Genomic DNA, 24,972 nt, shown 5'->3' on the forward strand with positions numbered 1-24,972 from the left:
ATTTCTGTCTGACTTTTAACTTGTATCTGTACCTGTGCTGATTTGTATATGTACCTGTGCTGACTCAATCGCAATCACACTCATGTCCACTCCCGCTCGCAACCACTCACTCGCATTCACTCAAGCCCACTCCAGCTCGCATCAACTTCCTCGAACTTACACTCGTATACACTCCAGCTCGTATCTACTCACTCGAACTCACTCACGCCCACTCCCATTATAAACCACTCAATCGCAATGACTTACGTCTACTCGCACTCACACTAAAGCCAACTCCCGCTTGCAACCATTCACTCGCACTTACACTCACGTCCATTCCCACTCGCAACCAATCAATTAGGATCTTGGTCTGGGATAGTTGGTTCATAACTGTCACGAAATGAACACAGCGCGAAAAAACAGGACACAGGAAGAAGACACATACAACACATACACATACATCACCACATACCGAAGACACATACACATACAGCGCCAGTCCCGTCTTGTATGTCTTCTTCCTGTGTCCTGTTTCTTCGCGCTGTATTTATTTCGTGATAGTCCCAACCACTCGATCTAACTCACGTCCACTCCCACTCGCAACTACTCACTAGCACTCACACTGACGTCCACTCCCTCTCTAAACTACTCACTCTCACTCACACACATGTCCACTCAAACTCGCAACAACTCACGTCCACCCACTCGCAACCACTCACTTCAACTCACATTCACGTCCACTCTCACTCGCAACCACTCACTCGCACTCACACTCATGTCCACCCCCGCTCGCAACCACTCACTCGCATTCGCTGATGTCCACTCCAGCTCGCATCAACTTACTCGAACTCACACTCACGTCCGCTCCTGCTCGTACCCATTCCCTCAAACTCACGTCCACTCCCAATCTTAACCACTCACTCGCACCGACTTACACGTCCAGTCCCACTCGCAATCACTCACTCGCTCTCGCTCACGTCCACTCCCACCCGTAACTATTCACTCACACTCGTGTCCACTCCCACTAGCAACTACTCACTCGCACTCAAACTAATGCCTACTCCCGCTCGCCACCATTCACTTGCACTCACTCACATCAACTCCCGCAGGCTCACTCAACTCACGTCCACTCCAGCTCGTATCAACTCTTAGTCACACTCACGTTCACTCCCACTCGCAACCATTCACTCGCACTCACTCATCTCCACTCGCACTCACACCCACTCCCGCTTGCAACCACTCACTCGCACTCACACTCACGTCCACTCCCGCTCGTATCAACTCACTCGCAGTAACACTCACGTCCACTCGAAACTGCACACTCGCTCTCACACTCACGTCCACTCCCACTCACACTCGCGTCCGCGCTCGCAAAAACTCACTCGACTCTCACATCATCAACTCCTGCAGGCATACACTCACTCACACTCACGTCCACTCCCGTTCAAATCAACTCACTCGCAGTCACACTCACACCCACTCCCACTCGCAACCACTCACTCGCACTGACACTCATGTCCACTCACGCTCACAAAAACTCACTCGCATTCACACTCATGTCCACTCCCGCCCGGATAAACTTACTCGAACTCACACTCACGTCTACTCCTGCTCGTATCTACTCTCTCACTCGCACTCACGCCCACTCCCGCTTGCAACCACTCACTACACTTACACTCACGTCCACTCTCACTCGCAACCACTCACCCGAACTCAAGTGCACTCCCACTGAAACTACTCCCTCGCACTCACACTCACGTCACTCCCGCAGGCATCCACTCACTCGCACTCACACTCGCGTCCACTCTCGCTCGCATCCATTCACCTGCACTCGCACTCACGTAAATCCCACTCGCACTCATGGGCGTGACCATTAGTGAGGCGATATGAGTTCACTCATAGCTGAGTGCGCCGACCTATGCCTACGGCTAATTCCTAGGCGTCGAAAAATGGCAGCGCCGCCCGATTAACAAACCCTTTGTATCGAGGAACTTCGGATGGTCTGGACACAATTAGACGCAAAATATTTGCATACATGTGTACAAAATTATTTTGTGCTGTTTCTATGAAATCAAATCATTTTTATAATTTATGACACCGTTATCAGATATTAGGCGTAACCAGTAATCCACCGGATTTAAGCGAAGCGGCTCGGCCTGGCAAGTACGCGGATGAATGAAGCTTTTTGTCTGGTAATTAAGTTTGTCGTTCACGCCGCAAGATTTAATGCTAGTTCAAAGAATTGACGTAACCATCGCAGACTACGCTACAAATATCTACTGCGCATGACTTCTGTGCTTTCCAATTGCTTGAAAGACTTCGTAAATAAATTGTAAAAGTGTGCAGAAAGAGACGACTGGAACGGCTCCGAGTGTCGTTTCGGCCCTTCAAGGACGAGGACGGAAACGAAGAAAGACAAAACAGGTGTTTACTGTCAACGGACGAAATTTATTGGAACACGCGATATATCAAGGAATTAAAACAAAACCAATGGAACGAGAAGCACATGATGTGTGTAGTCCTGTTCATGATTGTGGCTATATGGTAAAAAAGGCACGTAATTCAAACCGTATCACAGCGTGCGTATTTTCAATATAGTCGAACCGCGCGTCAAGCAGCAGCAATGAAGGCGCACTAACACAGTTCTCACCTGACTGTTTCATTCTGAAAGCCTCCAAAATCGCCCGGGCTTTCTTGTCACTATGCCTCCTCAGAACTCGCATACAGGGCAATCTTAAGCTTATTTTTCCTTTCGTGGCTCTTTTCTCTTACCTCCCTTCCCGCCAGTTAGGCATAATGACGGACAAGAACTAAAAGAAAAGAGCCCTGAAAAAAAAAAAGTGTGATTGTCCTATACGTATTCACGGTGTCTCTCTCAGCCTTAACGATGTGGTGTTTTGGTTCAAAACAAACTCGACCGAATCATGCTGCTGTTGAGAGGTTTGACACACCGCAAGAGATAAGTGATGGGAGTGGTGTGAGCCTCTCGTTCATTGTGTGCATGGTGCGTGCGGGGTGGTTTACACTATCCTTTTATATTGCGACGGCACAGACTGGACGCTGTCTGAACGTGCGCCTCCGTGAACATGCTAGGTCACATGGTGACAGTTCAGAGAAACATGTTTTATTAAACACGTTAAAAGACATATGTACACACCACCATTCAAAGAAACGCGAGTTCTGTGGAGGCTGTTGTGCCGGTGGGGTTATCACACAGTAGCCAACCGTCAACAGGGTTGTGCCAAGGAGTTGGTAACGCAGCGCTCGTCACCCGTTTCGTGAACGAGGGCTGTCAGCTCCCTGGGCGGTAGCGAGGAATCCGAGTCGGCGTTGGTGAGATGAAGAAAAGGCTTTATACACTATTTACATGTATTTACACAACAAGATCGGCTCTGGGGCCGAAAGCTAACATAGCCATACGCGACTGTTCTCGCGCAGCGACGGCCGGGGAGATTCCGCCGCGTCCGCACTGTCAGGGGGCGAACTGCTCCCGATGGACGCTCGTGACGAACTCACACTCGGAGTCTCGAACGGAAGCACTTGAGACTCCGTTGCCGAGAACCGTTGACGCTCAAAATGGTCCAATCCGACGGCAGCACTTTCGCAGGGCCAATGGGAGAGCTTGCTGCGCTCTCGCTTCAAATATGCCGCGGGGCGAGAAGGGGTTCACCGTCAGGGCCACGGCGCGCCGTGCTGTCTGGACGTTCAGCGCATGTTGAAACACGTCGCTTCTGTCCCTTTGGTACGGCTCGCCTCCAGTGCACTGGTGCTTTGCAGAGAAGTATCCAGAGTTTGTGAAGGAGGCGTTCGCCGAAGAAGTTTGGCGTCCGGCTGAATTTCTGGGCGGCTTTGGCCAGACACAACAGCACCCCCGCCATAAGACAATGCGCCGGGAAGACGAGCTGCTCGCATGTGGCTCGGATGCCGGGCGCGCTCGTTCGCCAGGTTCCTCCAAGCTCACGTACAGTGTCCGGGCGCCAGGTAGCCTCACGTGCCTCGGGTTCCACTCGCCAGGTCAGGATCTCTGCCGACAGCCTTCTTGCCGGGGCACGCCGATCAACTTCGCTCGGGTCGCTCCGATGCCCTTGCCAATCGCCACTGGTAACGGTAGACTTTTCTGCGGCTTGCAAAACTGACCGACAACAGGCAACACCCAACACAAGCAAGTACCCTCGGCCACCCGTCAAACACCAGACAGAGGCAAAATTTCAAATTCAATTAGCTAAATTGTTGTCCCCTTTTCGCTCCCACTACAACAAGAGACAAGTGTATAGGATGCAGTACACAAGGTTCAAACAACAATTTTGCATATTAAAATTACATTAAGTAGCAAGGAAAATTATCAATCAGTAATGGAAAAGAGTCTCCTTGAAATCGCTTGGACCGTAGACCATAACTGAGGAAGCAAGGAGGTCCTTTAATTTTTCCCAGTCTGCCCGCGAACATAACAGTCCGTCGCGAAGCAAGAGAAGGTAAGAAACGCGGAGTTACTGCAGGAAGCGCGGCCTAGAAGGCCCGACTTAGAGCGTCTGCGTTCGCGTTCAACCTCCCCTTTTTATAGCGGACAACGAGATTGTGCTGCTGGAGTGTCATGCTCCACCTCAGCAAACGGCCGCTTTTAGACGACATGTTACTTAACCATGTCAGCGGGCAGTGATCCGTTTCCACAATAAACTTAGAACCGGAGACATACAAGGCGAGCCTCTGAACGGCCCACACCAGGCAGGCGCACTCTTTTTCAGAGGTGCTGTACGCCTCTTCTCTACAACTGAGTTTGCGGCTCAAGAATAAAACTGGTCGTTCATGACCATTAGCATCTTCCTGGCATAGCACCGCTCCCATGCCGCGATCACTCGCGTCACACTGAATAATGAAGCCCTTGGAAAAGTCTGGCGCCGTTAGAACTGGCTTGTTGCTCAGGGCTTGTTTCAGCCTCTGAAACGCGTTCTCTTTCTCCGAGTCCCACATCACTTTGACGGGCTCAGATTTCCGGAGTGCGTCTGTTAGCGGGCTGGCAAGGTCAGAGTAGTCTCTCACATAGTGTTGGTAATAACCAGCTAAACCCAAAAAGGCCCTTATCTCAGTCTTAGTGGTTGGCCGGGAATAGTTCACAATAGCTGCTACCTTGATGTCTGAAGGTCTACGCAGGCCGCGCCCCACCACATGGCCCAGATAAGTCACTTCCGCACAACCTAGGTGACATTTAGCCGGTTTCGCAGTAAGGCCCGCCTCTTTCAACCTGCTCAACACGATTCGCAAGTGCTCCACATGTTCCTCCCAAGTATCTGAAAAGATGGCCACATCGTCGAGGTATGGTAACGCGAAATCGCCCAAGCCATGAAGCACTCGATCCATCAGACTGGAGAAACAATACGGCGCGTTTTTGAGTCCAAAACTCAGCATAACTGGGCGGAACGTTCCGAATGGAGAAACAAATGCGGCGTAACGGCTAGCTTGTTTTGTAAGAGGTACTTGCCAATAGCCTCTCACTAGGTCTAGCGTAGAGATGTAATTTGCCTTCGACACTGTCTCCACCCTTTCTTCCAGGTTCGGTATTGGATATGTCTGATCTCGGGTTATCGCGTTCAGACGCCGATAATCGACGCATGGCCTCGGATCTTTTCCTGGAACCTGGACTAGTATTAGGGGCGATGTGTAGTCGCTCTCACTTGGGACTATAACCCCCAAGTCACGCATGCGCTGGATCTCTTCAGCCATGATTTTCTTTTGCACAGGTGAACATCGATACGGTTTACTACGAATCGGTTCCTGCGATGTCAGCTCGATGTCGTGCTCTACGACCGTTGTTTTTCCGGGACGGTTCGAAAAAACCTCTTGAAATTCTGAAACGATTCCCTTTAAATCTTCCTTTTGGGTGGCGCCTAGACGTGCGTCCAACATCAACTGATCCAACATTACCTCTAAACCACACGCTCTCATGTCGGCCGTCGTCAGGATTTCCTCCCCTTCCTCATCGGCCGCGTTCAAAGTCAAGTTTACAATTGCCTGACGCTGAATGTATGGTTTCATCAGGTTGCTGTGATAAATTTTGTTGGGCCGTCTTCCCAATTTCACTTCATAGTTAGTATCAGAAAGCTTCGATACAATCTTTGCGGGCCCTTCCCATTGAACTTCGAGCTTGTTTTTCTTTGATGGCCGAAGAAGCATCACTTGGCTGCCTACCTCAAAGGTGCGTTTTTTTGCTGACTTGTCGTAGTACTCCTTCGACAAGATTTTCGCCGCCTTCATATGGCTTTCTACAATATCCTTTGTTTTCCCCAGCCTCTGAAGTAGGTTGAGGACGTATGAGACTACATTTGAGTCTTCATCGCCGCCTTCCCAAGACTCTCGCAGCATGCGCAGCGGAGTTCTCAAGCTTCGGCCATACACAAGCTCTGCTGGGCTAAAACCTGTGGTCTCGTGGGGAGCAGATCTCAAGGCGAACATAGCGGCGGGAATGCAGGCCTCCCAATCACACTTGCGCTCAAAACACAGGGCTCTCAATATTCGCTTGAGTACCGAGTGCATTCGTTCCACTGGGTTAGATTGCGGGTGATGGATCGAACTGTGCAGCACTTTGATTCCGCATTTATCCAAAAAGGTGGAAGTTAGGCAGCTGGTGAATACGCTGCCGTTGTCACACTGAATCTCAGAAGGGAACCCTACGCGTGCGAAAATTGAGAGCAGAGCGTCCACGACCTGGGGAGAATTTAGCTCCTTAAGTGGTACCGCCTCTGGGAACCTGGTCGCGACACACAGGGCAGTCAGAACATACCGGCAACCGTTCGTTGATCCCGGCAGAGGACCTACAATATCGATCACCAGTCGCCGAAAGGGTTCTGTTATGACTGGCACCAACTTCATTGGCGCCTTCCATTTGTCAGTGGATTTGCCCACTCTCTGGCAGGTGTCACAAGAGCGCACGAATTGTTCAACATCTTTCCAACAATACGGCCAATAAAACTCCTGAGCAATTCTAGCTTTGGTCTTTTTCAAGCCAAGATGTCCTGCCCACGCATTTTCGTGCGCGAGTTCCAGTAACTGCCCGCGATACTTCCGAGGAATCAAAAGCTGCTCATATTTGAGACCCTGCTTATCTGTGTAGCTGCGGTACAATAAGCCTGATCTCTCATAAAATTCAACTCCCTTTTTCCTCACACCCAGTTTGACGCTCTTCATTAAATCGGCGATCGAGCAGTCTTCCTGCTGCTCGTGAATGAGAGTTTCCTTCTCGACTGCAGCCAGCGCTTGCCAGCCGGTGGAAATCGGAGCCAGAGTTGAGCTCGCGTCGCCTGGCGGCGCCGCGTCTACAGCGCAGGCATCATTCTCAGCCACGTCCAAACACGGCTCGCTCACACCTTCTCCCGCGCTCCGCGTTCCCTGCCGTGCCGTCTCACCACTCAAGTTACCCTGCTCGTCCGGTGTGCCGCAGCGCGGTTCGCTCACCGATGCAAGATCAAGTTGCCTCGACAGATTGCGCGCTTTGGATCGCGTGAGGGCCATGTACGCCACGTCGGCAAAGAAACATTTGCCCTGTTCCTTAAGAAGCTGCTCCGAGCTGTTTGAGAAGAGGTAGGGAAATTGCTCCGGGAGGGCGGCAGACACAGCGGCTTCTGTGTTTAGTTTACCAAATTCTCCTTCAATGGTGACCATCGCAATTGGTAGACAGACGCTCTGCTGCTCGGCCACTTGCTGTATCCAAGCGCATTCTCCCGTAAACTCACTCGGGGATATCCAAGACTGGTGGACAACGTCCATAGTTGCTGCCGAGTCTCGAAGTGCTTTGCATTTTTTTTCGTTTACCTTAATCTCCTGCATATATGGCTCCAACAGACGCAGGTTTTTGTCTGTTTCCCGAATGGTCGCCAACACAACTCTCTGTTTGCAGTACGCTGCAAGGTGCCTTTTGCAGTTATAACATTTCAACGGTTTGCGTTTTTCAAATGAACGTGTCGCATCGTTGCCCTGTTTGGGAACATCATTAGCCCTCTGAGACTCATTCTGCCCCTCCCTTGCAGTTTCTTTTGTAAGAGACGAGTCTTTACGAAACTCACGACGCGTGAATGGCTTCCGTTCGTCGGGCCTCCTCGGAAAGCCATCTTTCCTGTCAGTTTTCTCTACGCGCACTGCCTTGTTGTGCAAGCTTCGGCGGGCGTAATATTCTTCCGCTAACTCTGCTGCCTTGTTTAGCTTAACCTCCGTTAGCTTATCTAGCAACCAGAGCCTGACATCATCATCGATACAACGGTAGAATTGCTCTAATGCGATGCATTCCACGAGCTTATCGCGATCGTTGTAAACCTCTTCGCCCTTGAGCCACTCAACTAGGTCGGCCTTCAGACGGAACGCGAAGTCAACATGCGACTCCTTACCCTTATGAGCATATCGGAACCTCTGCCGGAAGGCTTCAGGCGACAATTTGTACTTCCGCAGTAGTGCCTCCTTGACATCACTGTAGCTTTCGAAAGCCTCTTTCGACAGGCACGTGATTACGTCAGATGCCTCCCCGGGAAGCAAAGCCAACAAATTCTGTGCCCAGAGGGATGGCTCGATGTCATTCCGTTCGCACACATGCTCAAATTTCACGAGGAATTTAGCCATATCCTCGCCAATAGCAAAAGGCGGTAGTTGATCACGGATTTTGGGACTGTTAGAAAGGACTGCCGCAGAAGCTAAGCTAGGTGCTGGCGAGCCTTTGTGAAGCTCTAAACTAGGTGCTGGCGAGCCTTTGTGAAGCTCCAACTCTATCCTTTTACGCTCCAGCTGTCTCTCCGCCTCACGCTCCTGCATTTCTTCCTTGCGACGTTCCCTCTCCTCCTCTTTATCGCGACGTTCCCTCTCCTCCTCTTTATCGCGACGTTCCTTCTCCTCCGCTTTCTCGCGACGTTCCCTCTCCTCCTCTTTCTCGCGACGTTCCTTCTCCTCCGCTTTCTCGCGACGTTCCTTCTCCTCCGCTTTCTCGCGACGTTCACTGACATCAGCCCAGGCCTCTGCGGCTTCCTCAACCGTCACGTCATTAGTCTGCAAGATCTCAAGGATCGCTTTTTTTCTTTTCGTTGAGCACACATCGATGCCCAACTCCTCACAAATTTGGAGAAGTTCTTTGACCTTGTAACTCTCCATCCTTTACCGGCCTCTTGTTGTTTGCCTTTTTAGAATAGTGTACTATACGTTCGCTATCTCGCTCCTAGCAAGAGATGCGCAAGCCTTTCTCACACTGATTCCCTTCTCAGCATCCCCTGGTTTTCAAAACACTTCCTGTAGGCTTGAAACACGCAAGGTTAACACAATGCTACGCTCAGCCTTTCTCTAAGCTACCCTGTGTGTTAGAGAAGTCTGGCGTTTGAGGGAAACTTCAGGTACTCACCGCGCCGAGGTGCCTGACGCCGGTCGATCCCGCAGCTGCCATCCAATGTTGTGCCGGTGGGGTTATCACACAGTAGCCCACCGTCAACAGGGTTGTGCCAAGGAGTTGGTAACGCAGCGCTCGTCACCCGTTTCGTGAACGAGGGCTGTCAGCTCCCTGGGCGGTAGCGAGGAATCCGAGTCGGCGTTGGTGAGATGAAGAAAAGGCTTTATACACTATTTACATGTATTCACACAACAAGATCGGCTCTGGGGCCGAAAGCTAACATAGCCATACGCGACTGTTCTCGCGCAGCGACGGCCGGGGAGATTCCGCCGCGTCCGCACTGTCAGGGGGCGAACTGCTCCCGATGGACGCTCGTGACGAACTCACAGTCTCGGAGTCTCGAACGGAAGCACTTGAGACTCCGTTGCCGAGAACCGTTGACGCTCAAAATGGTCCAATCCGACGGCAGCACTTTCGCAGGGCCAATGGGAGAGCTTGCTGCGCTCTCGCTTCAAATATGCCGCGGGGCGAGAAGGGGTTCACCGTCAGGGCCACGGCGCGCCGTGCTGTCTGGACGTTCAGCGCATGTTGAAACACGTCGCTTCTGTCCCTTTGGTACGGCTCGCCTCCAGTGCACTGGTGCTTTGCAGAGAAGTATCCAGAGTTTGTGAAGGAGGCGTTCGCCGAAGAAGTTTGGCGTCCGGCTGAATTTCTGGGCGGCTTTGGCCAGACACAACAAGGCATAGTGACTAGACAGCACGAAATATTATAGAGGCTTTTAGACTAAGACAGGTGATAATTGTGTGAGGGCGCCGTCACTGTAGCTGCTTGACGCAGAGTTCGACTATCTCCAAAGCGTACATTCCTTGTCACACGGTTTGAATTGTTCAGTTTTTAAAGTGCCTTTTTCACTCTAGCGTTGTAATCATGAACTGGACTGCGTATGTCATGCGCTTTTTGTTGCTTCCTTGGTTTGTTTTTCTTCTTTTTTCCAATGTATTGTGCGTTCCAATAAATTTTGTCACTTGATAGTGAGCACCTGATTTGCCTTGCTTCGTCTCCGTCCCCGTCCCTGTGGCTTCATAAATAATGTGGCTAAATATATGACAGCAACCTGGACCCAATTAACGAATCCGATCGCCCGAAATGTGACTAGACAATCATGGTCTACACCTGGAGGCTGGACGCTCACACCACTTTGACCAGTTACCATAGAGAAAGAGATTAGTAAAGAGCGGACACTCCCATAGGGCCCAGCGGCCCATTTGACTGTAGCGCACCAAGCGGCCGGCGGTAGCTACTTCCGGTCTTGCTGAAAGGCGCGCGATTTGAATGCTAGCATGCGCTGCGCCCTTCCCTGGCCTTTTGGCGCATTATTTTGGTTTTACATGGTCTGCTAGTGTTTCTATTTATTTTCAGCATGCATAACAACATGAAAAATAGATTCCCAGTTCTCTAAACTGGCCATCTACGCAGCTGCGCCACAGCCTTTGCAAAACAGCATTGCAGAAAAGACACCAAGTGCTTTGTGAAATGAACATTTATTTTGCTGCATAAAAAACACATAAGAAATGCAACAGAGGTAGACGAATGCATTGACAAAACTTGGCACACATTAGGCGATGTGTACAGTACAGAAAAATAAAATTGCACAAGGCGAGAAACAGCACTTAGGTAGAGACAAAAAATAGCATAACGATGATTTCCGAATTAAGGCAAATGATGTGTAACAAAACAGGCATTATACATAAACTACACAGTCCCAGTCGCGGCTACCTTAGCAAGGGTAACTTGTATTGTTCAGGGCAGAGAGGAGTACTGACGCTTGGGGGAAGGCCACACCTCTCACTCGTCGCATCTGCAGTGCTTCGTCTGCAGTCCGTGGGTCCATGCAATGCTGTTGGACAAATGCTTTTTCGTAATCAATGTTTGCTATATAAAGGCTGGTTATATTCCGAGAGTTTTTCTATCACCTCGCTGATGGTATGGATGTGATCGATTGTAGTGTACCCTTTCAGAAAACCTGCTTGATTTTTTAGATTGCCCTGATTCTGTTAGCGATATACCTTAGTAAACACCTTATATGTAAAAGATAGTAAACTGATTGCTCTAATTTTTCAAGTCCTTAGCGTCACCTTTCTTATAAATTAAGATAACGTTAGCATTCTTCCATGGTTCCGGTAACGTTCATGACACCAGGCATTGCGTAAACACGGTGGCCAGTTTTTCTAGAACGATATCTTTCCCGTCCTTCAACAAAGCTGTAGTTACGTGATTCTCACCGGCTTCTTTCCCTATTTTCATAGTTTCCAAAGCTTCCTAACCTTGTCGCTCGTCACTGGAGGAACGTCTGACTGCTTTTCACTATTTCCTATCTTGTTATTGTCCTGACTACTTCGGGTACTGTATAAATCAGTATAGAACTCGTCGGCTACTTTGACTATCCTGTCCATATTCGTGATGACTTTGCCCGCCTTGTCTCTTACCGCATACATCTGATTTTTGCATATGTCCAATATCATCTTTACTGATTTAAGGCTGCCCCCGTTCTTTGGGGCGTGCTCAGTTTTCCCCATGTTATACTTGCTTATGTCGGCTATACTCTATGCTTATTTATTAGCTTTGATATCTCTGCCAGTTCTATCCTGTCTGTTGGGCTGAATATTTTCAATATTCGGCATTTCTTCTCTTTCGTCTCCTTAGATAGTTTACCGGTACCTTAACTGTCGTACCACCTAATTCTCCCGCGCACTCTGTAATGATATCTCTGAAATTACTGTTCACTGCTTCTAAGTTAAGGTTGTCATCCTCAGTTAAAGCTGAATATCTATTCTGTAGTGAGATCCTAAATTCTTCTGCCTCTCCCTCACTGCTAATTCGTTGATAGACTTCTTTCCTACTAATCTCTTCCGTTTCCTCTTCAGTTCTAGACCAATTTGAGACCTTACCATACTGTGGTCACTACATCGCACCTTTCCGATTACCTCTACATCCTTCATAATAACAGGGTTAGAACACAGTATGAAGTCAATTTGATGTATAGTAATACATATGGAGCCCTTATGACACACACAAAGACCAAACGGTATGAGAAGGTGAGAGCAAGGCTTTTCTTAAGCTCACAATTTTTGGGCTTAAAGGGAGCCAGATGTGATCTGCTACAGGGCTGAGAATTAATTAAACGTACCCCGTTACTTGGCTACTTCTGGCAACGACGGCACATATCAGTCCTGTCTTCGGACTATCCTGCATGACGAGCTGCGACTTCGAGAACTCTACTACACCGTTCGCGATCTTATACATGCCGCAAAGATTGTGTGTCCACGAAGCCCAGTATCTCCATGACGTCTAGAGAAAACACTCAAAGCACTTCATTAATCTTATCACGTCACATTATCACATCTAACAATGAGCTCGACAGTGGCGAAGAGAAACTGAAAGCTTCCGGTCGCTCGCTTAGGCACAAGGCACCGCCGAGTACCCAGTCTCGAAAAAGAGATCGTTTACAGCAGATGGTGCGAAATATGTCGCGTACACTTATCTCGCCAAATTAATAATGTACACCTACGCGTCCCACGTAGGCCACAAAATAGAGAGGTTCAGCATTGGCGGAGACATATACCAGCTGATTACCGGACTTTTTATGCGCACGCGTAATGACTCAGTTGGGGCCAGACACTGGGGCCACTACTCGTGCGCAGGCAATGGCCCGTTATCCGGTACGTGCACGCGCAAAGCCAAATTGATCTATCATTTCACACGTATGCTCGCCGCATTAATAGACAACGCAGAGAGACACAAGGTACAACGGCGGAGTAGATGTCACACCGCGCAGCAATAAGCATGGAAAGCAGGAAAGTGAACAGCAGGGTAGAGTGAAAAATGTAAAATGGAAGAATGTGTACGTTGAGCACATCATCGATAGTTTGAGTAGTTCGTGTCACGTCCCTAAATTCCGAGCAATGGACGAAGCGAATACTCTTTGCGATAGTGACGCCATCTCAGAGGACAACGTTAAACAATACTAGGAACGCCGCTTTTGCGCGGTAGATGGCAGCACAAGCTCAATGCGTTCCTTACACACGAAGATGACCGCGCGTTTTAACTGAGTATGTTCCTTCCAGCTGTGCCCCGGCGTGATTGATATAGACTTCTGGATGCCATCGGTAAGCTTTGATATATATTTTGCCACTATAAATGTTTTAATTTTGGAAGGCCTACACAAATTTGAACCTAGGTCCGTGTTCCAAGTTCGCGTCGTTATTGTCATCATCTGCTTGACCTCGAGTCATCTAGTTGGTGGAGACGCCGGAACCGGAAGTGGTAGCGACATCTGGTTCCAGTGTTTTCACCAATCAGATTACTTGAGATCAGGAAGATAATGACACTTCTGAAAACGACGCAAACTCTGAATACGTACCATAAACTTAGCACTGATTCCCTATAGGAAACAGTCTTCAGCACAAGCTTGACCATGCTGATAATAGAGGTGAATAATTGTGCCTTCAACTTTTTGCTTTTTCCCAGTAGTACGTCTATATGATGTAACTTAAAACTTGCACTGACGGGATTATGTATCACTTTAACTCTGTATATGTGTGCTACTGCTCAGCCGGTCAATGTCAATTATTTGTGCAAGCTGAATTCAGTCATCTTTGTAGTGGGAGAACTGTTAGTAATTAGAAACACCAAATGAATTTGCCTTATGAACATAAGAGAGGGGACTCTGGCGAATTTAGGAGCAGCAGTTAAGAAATATTTACTTGACGGCGGTGGAACCGCAGTCACCTAGTCACTTGGACAAATCTGGAGTGCATTGCAAGTTTTTCCATTGATAGCAGGACGGATAGCATCTTGCATTACAAGCAGACAGTATGAATCCCGCATCAACCATACCTGTTGTAGTTTGATGGCGTCACCGGTGTCAACCTGGTTTCTGCGGGTAGGTACGGCATTGAGCGCCTTGGGACAGTGGAAAAAATAAACTAGGAAACGAAACAAGCGTAAGAAAAACTGAAGGCCCTCTCTTACACACGCACGAACCCCAAAAAATATGCTGCGAGCGGGCCAGCCTGAGCAATATATTCAATAAATGTAACCGATCCTCCTCGTCAACGGTTCGACCCACTGCAGAACCCACGGTTCGACCCACTGCAGAACAAAGGCCTCTGCCCCATTAGGCCTCACCCTATCTTGTGCCCGTTGCGGCCACCTTATACGCGTAAACTTCCTACTCTTACACGGTAACCAGATTTCCTGCTGCCCCTTTGTATGCCTGCCTCCGTTTGGAATCCATTCTCTTACCCTATCAAGCCGTTGGTCATCATTCCTTCACATCACATACCCGCTCCACGCCCATTTCTTCTTGGTTTCAGTAAGGACAGCTTAATGCATCGACAGGCAAGGAGTACGTTTGCATTTTGCAGTAGCATACAAAGCCCCGTTTCCCATGCGAAATCCCAAGGAGCTCACCGAAAACTGTCCCCTCGCAAAACGTGACAATGCCCTCAGTGTTGTAGCCATAGCGATAGGAAGCTGGTCTGAAGCACAATACGCTGCCTTAGAACTCGCACTGCCGCAATCAGTGGATTCTATGATCCTCTGATTCACGAACAGTAGCGTTGCCTCGCTTCTACAGTAGCGCAGCGAGGCAACACTTCCTTCTTTTACGATGCAAGAGGCGAAGCAGAAGCGTTCATCGCGTCGAAGCATACGTGATGTAAGCGAGCAGGCATGTGGCGACACTATGCAAGTCGTGTAATAAACGGAGAAAAACGCTCACGTGTTCAGAAACGACGTCTTCTTTTTCGCACGTGCCCACACGTTCCCTCAAGCGTGTGCTACAACTTGTGAAGAACCTATTTCGCCTTAAACTCTGAGAACACAGCGAACACGTCATTTGTTGACGTATAAACAGCTGTCAGTAAGTCGACTAGCCAACTCATTTTATAGCACAGTTATAACTAATGCTACTTTAAAAATGAATCTGATACCTGTCCAGAGAAGCGAAGGTCAACTTTTTTTTTTTTTATAATTTCACAGTTTGATAGAGCGGTTCTCACAATGAAAAAACAGCTGTTGAATTGAGTTGGTGAATTAAATAACTTTTTTTTTTTCGCGTTCGGTGCAGCGATATGTCTAACTGCTTTCGCATTTATATTACATTCTGCCCACTGGAAGAATTTTCCTGGGGTGAATGAAGCTTATCTGGTATTGCGGTAAGTGGACAGCCGGTTTCACACTGCTTCGGATCCATTCATACACGAAGAGTGATCCTCCTGGAGCCGGCTCATGTAGTACAGCAGGACAATTGTTAAGACTGTAGACAGTATGCTGAGGCCTTTTTATTGACTCTCAGAATGCTCGGTGTCACAGGCAGCGTGGTCAGCTTCCATAGAAATACTGCATGTCTGAGCGTAAATAGTGCAGAAGCTATAGAAGCCATAGAAGCCATGCATTATCTTCTGCAATCTAGGAGTTTCTCTCGCATGAATATATATATATATATATTGTCACGGTGTTGCCGATTGGGGCTAGGTTAACAGAGCCGGTACAGATAGAATTACACGGTCCCAGGTTTAGGTACGTCCTGCGAGTCCGGAGCCGATTCACTTCCACCTCGTTTTTCACTCTGAGCGCCCCCTGGCATTCCTCCCTCCTTAAGCGTAACGCACACAGTTACACGTGCACACAAGCGTACAAAAGCAACCACCCCTCCCCCCCCCCCCCAAAAAAAAAAAAAAAAAAAAAGAAAAGAAAAAAAAAACGTTTGTAGATGTAGTTTGTCAGTCACCGTGCAAAGTACGGCTTCAACCGCAAGACATGAACTGTCTCTGGACGAGGTAGCCGACGGCCTGTGTGCTCTGATCCATCCGGGAGCACCTTGTAATGGACGTTACTGATGCGTCGCACGATTTTATACGGTACGAAGTAGCGCCAAATTAGCTTGTCTGAAAGGCCGCGGCGTCGAACAGGAGTCCACACCCACACCTGGTCCCCGGTGTTGTAGGAAGCTTGTCTGTGGTGGAGGTTCTACCGGCGTGAATCCCTGTCCTTGTGCTGGGTGATGTGGACGGGTGCTAGTTGGCGTGTTTGCTCAGCATCTTGGGCAAACTGCTCGGCGTCAGAACAAAGTTCGGTATCTGTTTGGCAAGGGAGCATTGCGTCTAGCATCGTCCGAACCTCCCTGCCGTAAACGAGGCGAAACGGCGTGAAACGTGTAGTCTCTTGGACTGCCGTATTGTATGCGAACGTCACATATGGTACGATCGCATCCCAAGTCTTGTGCTGGGCGTCGACGTACATCGCCAGCATATCCGCGATGGTCTTATTAAGCCTTTCCGTCAGCCCGTTTGTCTGGGGATGGTAAGCAGTAGCTTTTCGATGCGCCGTACCGCTGAGAAGAAAGACTTCGGCCATCATTTTTGAAGTAAAGGCAGTCCCTTTATCAGTAATAATGCAGGTAGGAGCACCATGCCGTAGTATGATCTGGTGTACAAAGAAATGGGCAACTTCAGACGCTGTACCACTAGGTAACGCTTTGGTCTCGGCATAGCGAGTCAGATAGTCTGTGGCGATGATTATCCAACGGTTGCCACCAGAGGACCGAGGGAAACGACCGAGAAGGTCCATGCCGACTTGATCAAATGATGTTCGTGGTGGTATTATGGGCATGAGGAGGCCCACAGGCTTTGATTGCGGAACCTTCCGACGGTGACATTGCCATATATATATATATATATATATATACTTACCCCCCCCCCTCCCCCCTTGCGGATTGAAGTAGCCAGTGTGTGTACGAGCGCGCCAAATTGCATGTCGGATGCTTATTTGAAACCTGCATAGACATTTCCGGCATCATTAGCCACTGTAGAGCAGATTCGTTCAAGTGATCGCTGTCGACGGTTCGGAGGCTTATATGGAGTGCCAAAATATAGAAATTTTCTTCGCGGCCTTTTTTCCTCGACTAATGATGAATTTCCACAGTAGCAAGCGCCGACCCTTTTTAAGGCATGTGCAAAGTAAGCAAGATGCACAACACGAATTATGACAGTATAACCTTCTTCCTGTGATTTGTGATCCTGCGGTCTCGCTGCATTCCTTCACAGCCCGTTGAGTGTGCAGTATTGAGACGTGGCCGACCATGCTTATTAGTGGGTTCCTCTATAAGCGAGTTGAACGTGCACCAGAAAATATACCAGCAAATATTAGTCGCGAGGAAAGCAGTGTACTCAATCTATAAATGCGCCGTAAAAAAACGAGTTGCAAGCTGTCAAAGAGCCTTCTGGTGGGAAGCCGACATCGTAGATTTAACCGCTGAAACATTCACAATTTTTTGCTGGGTGAAAAATGAAAAAAAAATAAATAAAAGCTCTTTCTATTACATGTAATTCTGTTAGCAGTGAAGCTTTTTTTTTTTTATCTTTTTCTCCTGCTGTCACTGCTGGCTTGTAACGAAAGTGCAGACTTCCTAATCAAGGTGTTTTTATCCACAGTCTCCTTCATTACTCACGGAAATTGTATTCATTACGAAGCACATTTATGCCGCCCTTTGTTGAAACAACGTTTTTACCACAGACATTCAATGCCAGTACGGGAAAAAAGCGGTATAGGGAAACTACAACTTATGAGGACAACCTGCGAGTCTGAACATCATAATATTAAAAGGAATCGCGCTTCCAGTAGTTTTTTGTCACTCGTGCGGGTTTTACTAGCACGGCGGATCAGTGCTTCTCTTGCTCTCGTCATAATGCAGAGAGCCTACCACAAAACTTCAAAATCATTTGGAGCAGTCATGCTTTTGCTCAAGGGCTAAGTAGGCCACGAATTCTGAACGCGACCTCATGGGCTAATGGACAGGACAACAGAAATCAAAGAAGGCCGCATCTGTCATCCTGCCTAACGTTTTATCTCGCTCCACAAACGTAACCAGATCGATAATAGTCTAGAGCACTTTGGTTTGGAAGGAAGCCAAACTCTTCCTTCGAGGTATCCTCTACTAGTTCCAAGCCGGAACGTAATAAGCGAGTGACTATCCGTGTATTCATTACTTCCTCGAAACAAGAACCAAGACAGGCGGTAGCCACGCTTCCAGCTGAAGTACAGGTGGCGCAGCATTACGATCATGAACTAGAGTGAATTTTCATTTCACTTTAATCTATATATGTTATATGTTCTCTCCTTTACAAAGGTTTCCACACCACCGGGTTTACATCTTGCCCATCTTCTCGTGAGTTCGAAATCTCTGGTAGCCAAGCAACAACCCCGCCGGGGTGGCGCAGTGATTACGGCGCTCGACTACTGTTCCCAAGGACGCGGGATCGAATCCCGGCCTCGGCGGCAGCTTTTCGATGAAGGCGCAAAGCAAGGCGCCCGTGTGCTGTGCGATGTCAGTGCACGTTAAAGAACCCCAGGTGGTCGAAATTTCCGGAGTCCTCCACTACGGCGTCTCTCATAGCCTGAGTTGCTTTGGGACGTTAAACCCCACAAACCAAACCAAACCAAGCAACACTTTCTTATTTACGAAGTGCTAAGGACGCCATTAAAACGTCGCTAGAGAGTGGCAATTTTTTCGAAAAGGGTATAACACCATGGTATTGCATGACAACGCATGTTATGCTGTTATGCTTGTTATGCCAAGCATAACAACCTGTTATGCTTGGCACTGTATAGGCTCAGATTGAGGACAGGCAAATTTTACCCCAAAGTATAGGCCAAAACTTGGAAGAGTGCTTGCGAAAGTGAACAATGCACCATGAGCTGAAAGCTGAAGACGATCATCGAACAAAAAATTTCCGTCCACCCCGTCAACGCTCGATTTAACGCCGGAGAAACATCGAGAAAAAGCCGCAAACGGTGACTAGCCTGGTAACCTGAAACAGTGTAGAAACACAAGCGAGTGGCCAGAATCTTCGGGATACATCTAGGCGCATCTTGCGTGACAAAGAATATGATAGAGTTACGTCTCACGACAACCAGCATGAACAAACAAAGAATACAGAATTCATCCTTGCGCTATAATCAGTGTTAAGGCCGCTTGCTGGCGGCTTGCGAAAAAGAAGAAATAAAGATTAGAATGGTTCGTGGCATTGCTCCCCTTAAAATGGCACCGCCTCGATGCTTTCAAAATAAACACAGAAAAGTAAACAAAATAATAGAAATTGCAATAACTAGGGGCTTTGGCGAAAGTAATAAGGTTTCAGGCGCACAACATACACAATTTCTGGGTGCGCCCAGCGTCGTTGGGATGTGATCGTGCCGTCGGGAATGACCTCGCCGTCAAGCTGTCCAATGCCTCAAGGACTCTGGATGGTCCGAAGTACCGCCGCAATTCACTCAGTCCGCGGCGGAGTATCGGAGTCCAAACCCACACTTCTTCGCCCGGCCTGTACTCTACGTCTCGTCGTCGCAAGTTGAATTGTCGGGCGTCGGTGCGTTGCAAGTTTTTAATGCGCAGCCGGGCGAGTCGTCGGGCTTCTTCGGCACGCTGCAGGTAGGCGGCAACGTCGAAGTTGTCTTCGCCTGTCACGAGCGGCAGCGCTGCGTCGAACGTTATCGTAGGCTCCCCGCCGTATACAAGCTTGAACGGGGTCGCTCTGGTTGTGACCTGAACGGCCGCGTTACACGCAAAAATTACGTAAGGCCGGTTGGTGTCCCATGTCGTGTTCGACATCGACATACATGGAGAGCATGTCCGCGATAATTTTGTTCAGATGGTCTGTAAGTCCGTTTGTCGGCAGGTGGTAGACAGTCGTCCTCAGTAGGCTTGTCTGGCTGTACTGCAAGATGGCTTGAGTGAGCACTGCCGTAAATGATGTCCCCCTGTCCATGATGAGCCCTTCGGGGGCGCCGTGTCGCAGGAGATTACGCTCGACGAAAAACTTGGTGACTTCCCTGTAGTACCATTAGGCAGTGTTTTAGCTTCGGCGTAGTGGGTAAGGTAATCGGTTGCCACGATGACCCACTTGTTACCCGCTGATAAAGTCGAGAAGGGACCGAGGAGATCCATTCCAATTTGCTGAAACGACTTGTTCGAGGCTGGTATGGGGTTCAGTAGTCCAGCAAGTCTGATCGGAGGCGTCTTGCGTCGCTGACACTAGCGGCACGTCTTCACGTAATGTGCAACCGCAGTCAATAATATTTCTCTTGCACTCGATGCAACGTGTGTGCCATCCCGAGATATGCTGCTGTCGGCTCATCTTGGAAAGCGTTCAAAATTTCCTTTTAGAGTGCTTTACGCATGACAAAGAGGTATGTGGTACTGTTGGGTTCGAAATTCTCCTTCACAAGGACGTCGTTGTGCAGCACGAAGGACGACATCTGATACCTGAACGGAGTAGGAAGAGAAGCAGTCTTGCCTTCTAGGTAATCCACTACCTCTATCAACACAGGGTCCGAGCGCTGCTGCTGAGCGAAACTGCTGGTGCTTACAGATCCCAAGAAGGTGTCGTCGTCTTCCTTCGGAGGCGCGTGAACAGGAGCCCGTGACAAGCAGTCTCCACCAAAAGCTTGCGACCAGACTTATAGACCACTGTAAAAGAATTGGAGTCGTAAGCTTCATCGTACAAGGCGGCCAGGGGGGGGGGGGGGGGGGGTATTTCATACTGGCGAGCCAACAGAGCGCATGGCGATCGCTTACTGCCTTACAAGGTCGACCTTATAGGTACAGCCGGAACTTAGGCTTGGTCCAGATTATTGCGAGGCATCCCTTCTCAGTTTTAGAATAATTGGTTTCGGTTTTTGAGAGGGGCCTACTAGCGTAAGCGGTAACTTTTTCTACTCCGGCATTCCTCTGAACAAGGACGGCGCCTATACCCACGCTGCTTGCATCGGTATGAATTTCAGTCTCTGGGTTTTCATAAAATTACCTAGGACCGGTGGGGCTGTAAGCGACGCTTGAGTTCCTAGAAGGCTTCTGCTTGCGGTGCTTTCTGCTCAAATGGCACGTCTGCATTTGTAAGCAGCGTCAAAGGTTCGGTGAGACGCGAAACGTTTTTGACGAATCTTCGGTAATACGCGCTCAGACCGAGGAATCAAAGCTGTCCCCTGGTTGCGGAAACTGCGCGCTCGCAGCTGTTTTGTTTGGGCCTGGATGAACACCGCCTTTGCTTACAATGTGGCCCAAGAAGAACAGCTCCTCGGAAATGAAGTGGCACTTGTCTGCTTTCAGCGTTAGCCCTGCCGACGTGATTGCCTCGAGCACTGTGCGAAGCCTTCGCAAATGTTTTTCAAAGGTCGAAGAGAAGACAAAGGTCTAAAAGAAGACAACGACATCATTTAAATACACCAGACAAATATGCCACTTCAAGCCAGCCAGTACGGTATCCATTACTCGCTGGAACGTCACCGGTGCTGAGCAGAAGACGAATGGCATTACCTTGAACTCGAAGAGGCATTCTGGTGTGATTAAAGCGGTCTTCTTGCAATATCTCGTCGACCTCCAATAGCCGCTGTTTAAATCCATCGATGAGAAGTACCTTGCATTGCAGAGCCGGTCCAGTGTGTCATCGATGCGAGGGAGAGGGTGAATATCCATCATCGTTATGATGTTCAAGCCGCGATAATCGACGCAGAAACGAAGGGTTCCGTCTTGCTTCACCAGAACGACTGGTGCTGCCTAGGGGCGCTTTGATGGCTGGGTGACATCGTCACAAAGCATTTTATCGACTTGTTCGCAGATGACTTGACGCTCGTGCGGCGATACGCGGTAGGCGCTTTGGCGCTGAGGTCGGGTGTGTTCGTCCGTGATAATGCGGGTCTTTGCCAACGGAGCTTGTTGCACCTTCGACGCAGACGAAAAGCACATGCTGTAGATTTCAAGAAGAGTCAGAATGTGGTCTTGTCTTCTCCCAGGTAGTTCTGGGTTTATGGCAAACGTAAGGTGATCTCGGGTGAATGAATCGTCTGCGGACTGGTCGGGTAGGACGAAGACTTCTCGGATGTCCGCTAATTCATCGAGAAAAGTGATCGTCGTGTCGTTGTTGAAATGCCAGTATTCTGTGAAGTTCGTTACCAGCACCTCAGCTTGTCCTTTTCGGAAATTGGCGATGCCTCTTGCGATGCCAAGACCTCGCTCCTAGAACAACTTGGTTTTTCTTTCGACGGTGCCTTTGACACTTTCAATATCGGCGCTATCCACGCATACTACGGTGCTTGATCGGGGCGGCACGGTTAATTATCCGTCGAGGACGTTTAGGGCTACATGTTAAGTCGAAGTCGTCGCAGTAGTTTTGGCGCTGTCTTTGAAAGCTTGATGAGCTTTGATCGAAGGTCTATGATTGCCTTATGTTTGCTGAGAAAATCCATAGCCAAAATCTCATCTCGCGAGCAGTTCTGTAAGACCACGAAGCAGGTAGGATAAGTGCGGCGATTCACTGCTACTATCGCCGTGCATCGCCCGGACGCGGAGTAATGAGGTTACCACCAGCGGTGCGGATTAGCAGTCCATCCCAAGTGCTCGTCACTTTCTTAAGCTGGGCGGCGAACGGTCCGCTGATGACAGATTATGACAGAAGATGGCTCCAGTGTCCACTAAAGCAGTAACCGTACAAACGTGGATAGCCACTTCAAGATCACTTGTTCGCGTCCTTGCCTTACGTGTTTGCCTCGGTGTTCGATCTCGGCTCCGTCGTGTACTTTAGCATTGTCACCGTTGTCACTTCGTTGGGCGGTGGTGTTGTTTGTTGGTCGTCGACGTCTTCGTGTGGACTGGCCGTGTCACTTTGGATTCCGGGCGCGTGATAGTCGAGGGCGTCTTCACAAGGAGCGCTGGCGTAATAGCTGCGTCTTCGTTACCCGTCATCAGCGGCGGAGGATGTTCGTTTTATCGCCGTTGAGCAACCTCACCTCCAAAAGTTGCTGTCTTCAGTTTCCCCTACGGGGGCTAGGAGACCGTCCTTGCACATAGCTTCGGCCCGGCGACGCAAAACGGGCCCCGAACGATAGTGAGCGGGACAAATGGGTTGACGACGCGTACTCCTCTCTGTGCAGGAAGGCGTCGATTTCCTGTGGTCTCTCGCCAGGACGGGGTCGTGGGGCATCGATGGCGAAACCTCGCAGGCCAATGCGCCGGTACGGACAATGACGGAGGATGTGTCCAGCCTCACCACAATGAAAGCAGAGTGGTCGGTTGTTAAACGTCCTTCAGGCATCGCATTTACAGGGGCTTGGAGATCGTTGGTAGGGTTGGCGGGGGGGGGGGGGGGGGAGCAAAAGGCGCTTTTCAGGAACAGGGCGTAGCGGCGAGGACTTGTAAGGTCACGTCGGGGAGCTGGACGACGCAATGCAGCAGGATAGTTCATCGCTGTTGCTTCTTGCACTGGAGTCGTCGGAACCGTCGCTTGAGGAACACCCAGTGCCTGCTGGGCACGCTGCCCCGGCTGCGGAGCTGGTTAAAAGGGACAACGTCGACGGCGACGACGACGCGAAACGCAGGAACGGGCGCCAAAGCGCTACACTCTAAAAATAAGACAGGCGTAATAGCATTGAAATCATCTCTTTATTTGGCTGACTCGCGCCCGCAAAAGAACTGATCAACTCGGCGGCGGCGATAGCAGAAAATGCGTCGGCGGTCGTCGAACGAAGAATGTCCGTCGCACCCGTCAACGCTCAATTAAAAGGCGGCGAAGAAACGTCTAGATAAAGCCGCAAACAGTGACTAGCATAACCTGGAACATTGTGGAAACGCATGCGAGTGGCCGGAATCTGCGAGATACATCTCCGTGCATCTTGCGCGGCAAAGGAAATGATAAAATTGCGTTTGGCGTCAACGAGCATGAACAAATAAATAATACATAATCGGTCCGTGCGCTGTAAACAGAGTGATAAGGCCGCTTGCCGGCGTCTGTCGAAAAAGAACAAATAAAGATTAGAATGGTTCGTGGCAATATACACCATCGATCTCTGCAGACCACGTTTCAGCATGAAAACCAGGTGCTACGAAAGCTCCAGGAAGCAGTACCAAGTATAATGAAGTGATGTCATCTTAAATAGGACACCGTATGTATCATGTCTGGCTCGTAGCACTAGCCGGTGACTAAAAAATAAATAGCAACATATGTTGTGAGAAGTGTAGAACTAATACAATAAGCTCGTTCTGCTGTAGGAATTTTCAGAACTGACAGTCATTACTTGTGTAGTTTTTTCAAACACAGTGCGAGTCAAGGGCACTTACAGTTTGGAGAAAGAAGTAGAAAATAACGTCTCCTGCATTTTTTTATGGTACGAAGAAAACGACTGCGGTGATGTCGTCCTCAGTAGTTTCGCGACATAATATCACTTGAAGTAAAACTATTGATAATCTCAACTCCTAGCCAACCTCCGATCGTAACGTTATTGATTAAGTATAGACAACAAAACTCCTTTACTGGACGCAACCGCCGTCTGAACCACTATGCGCACGCAGGAAAGAAGGGAAAGAAGGGAGGGGTCCTGATATTGCCAGGTTAGATGCAAAATAAAGGTTTATTACATGCTTTGATCATACCAGTATGATTGCATCAAAAAATATTGCTGTGGCCAGAAACAAATGGCATCCTGTCTCTCTAAATATGGTCTCCTTTTTTTTTTCTTTTTCTTTTTTTTTTTTTTTTTTTTTGCAAATGACACACAGGTGAAATTGTGGCACTGAATGAACAGAGACA

General features: G+C 49.1%; 1 protein-coding gene across 1 annotated transcript; it reads right to left on the reverse strand.

Moving 5' to 3' along the window:
* Window positions 1-4,485: 4,485 nt before the first annotated feature.
* On the reverse strand, window positions 4,486-9,703 carry LOC146202820 (uncharacterized). The gene has a single exon (XM_084602173.1). The coding sequence runs from the start codon at window positions 9,100-9,102 to the stop codon at window positions 4,486-4,488; it is 4,617 nt and encodes a 1,538-aa protein (XP_084458299.1). The 5' UTR covers window positions 9,103-9,703.
* Window positions 9,704-24,972: the final 15,269 nt, after the last annotated feature.

The sequence above is a fragment of the Amblyomma maculatum genome, chromosome 1, assembly GCF_055883805.1.
Source record: "Amblyomma maculatum isolate TAMU_Amacu chromosome 1, ASM5588380v1, whole genome shotgun sequence".
In the NCBI taxonomy this organism is placed as follows: domain Eukaryota; kingdom Metazoa; phylum Arthropoda; class Arachnida; order Ixodida; family Ixodidae; genus Amblyomma; species Amblyomma maculatum.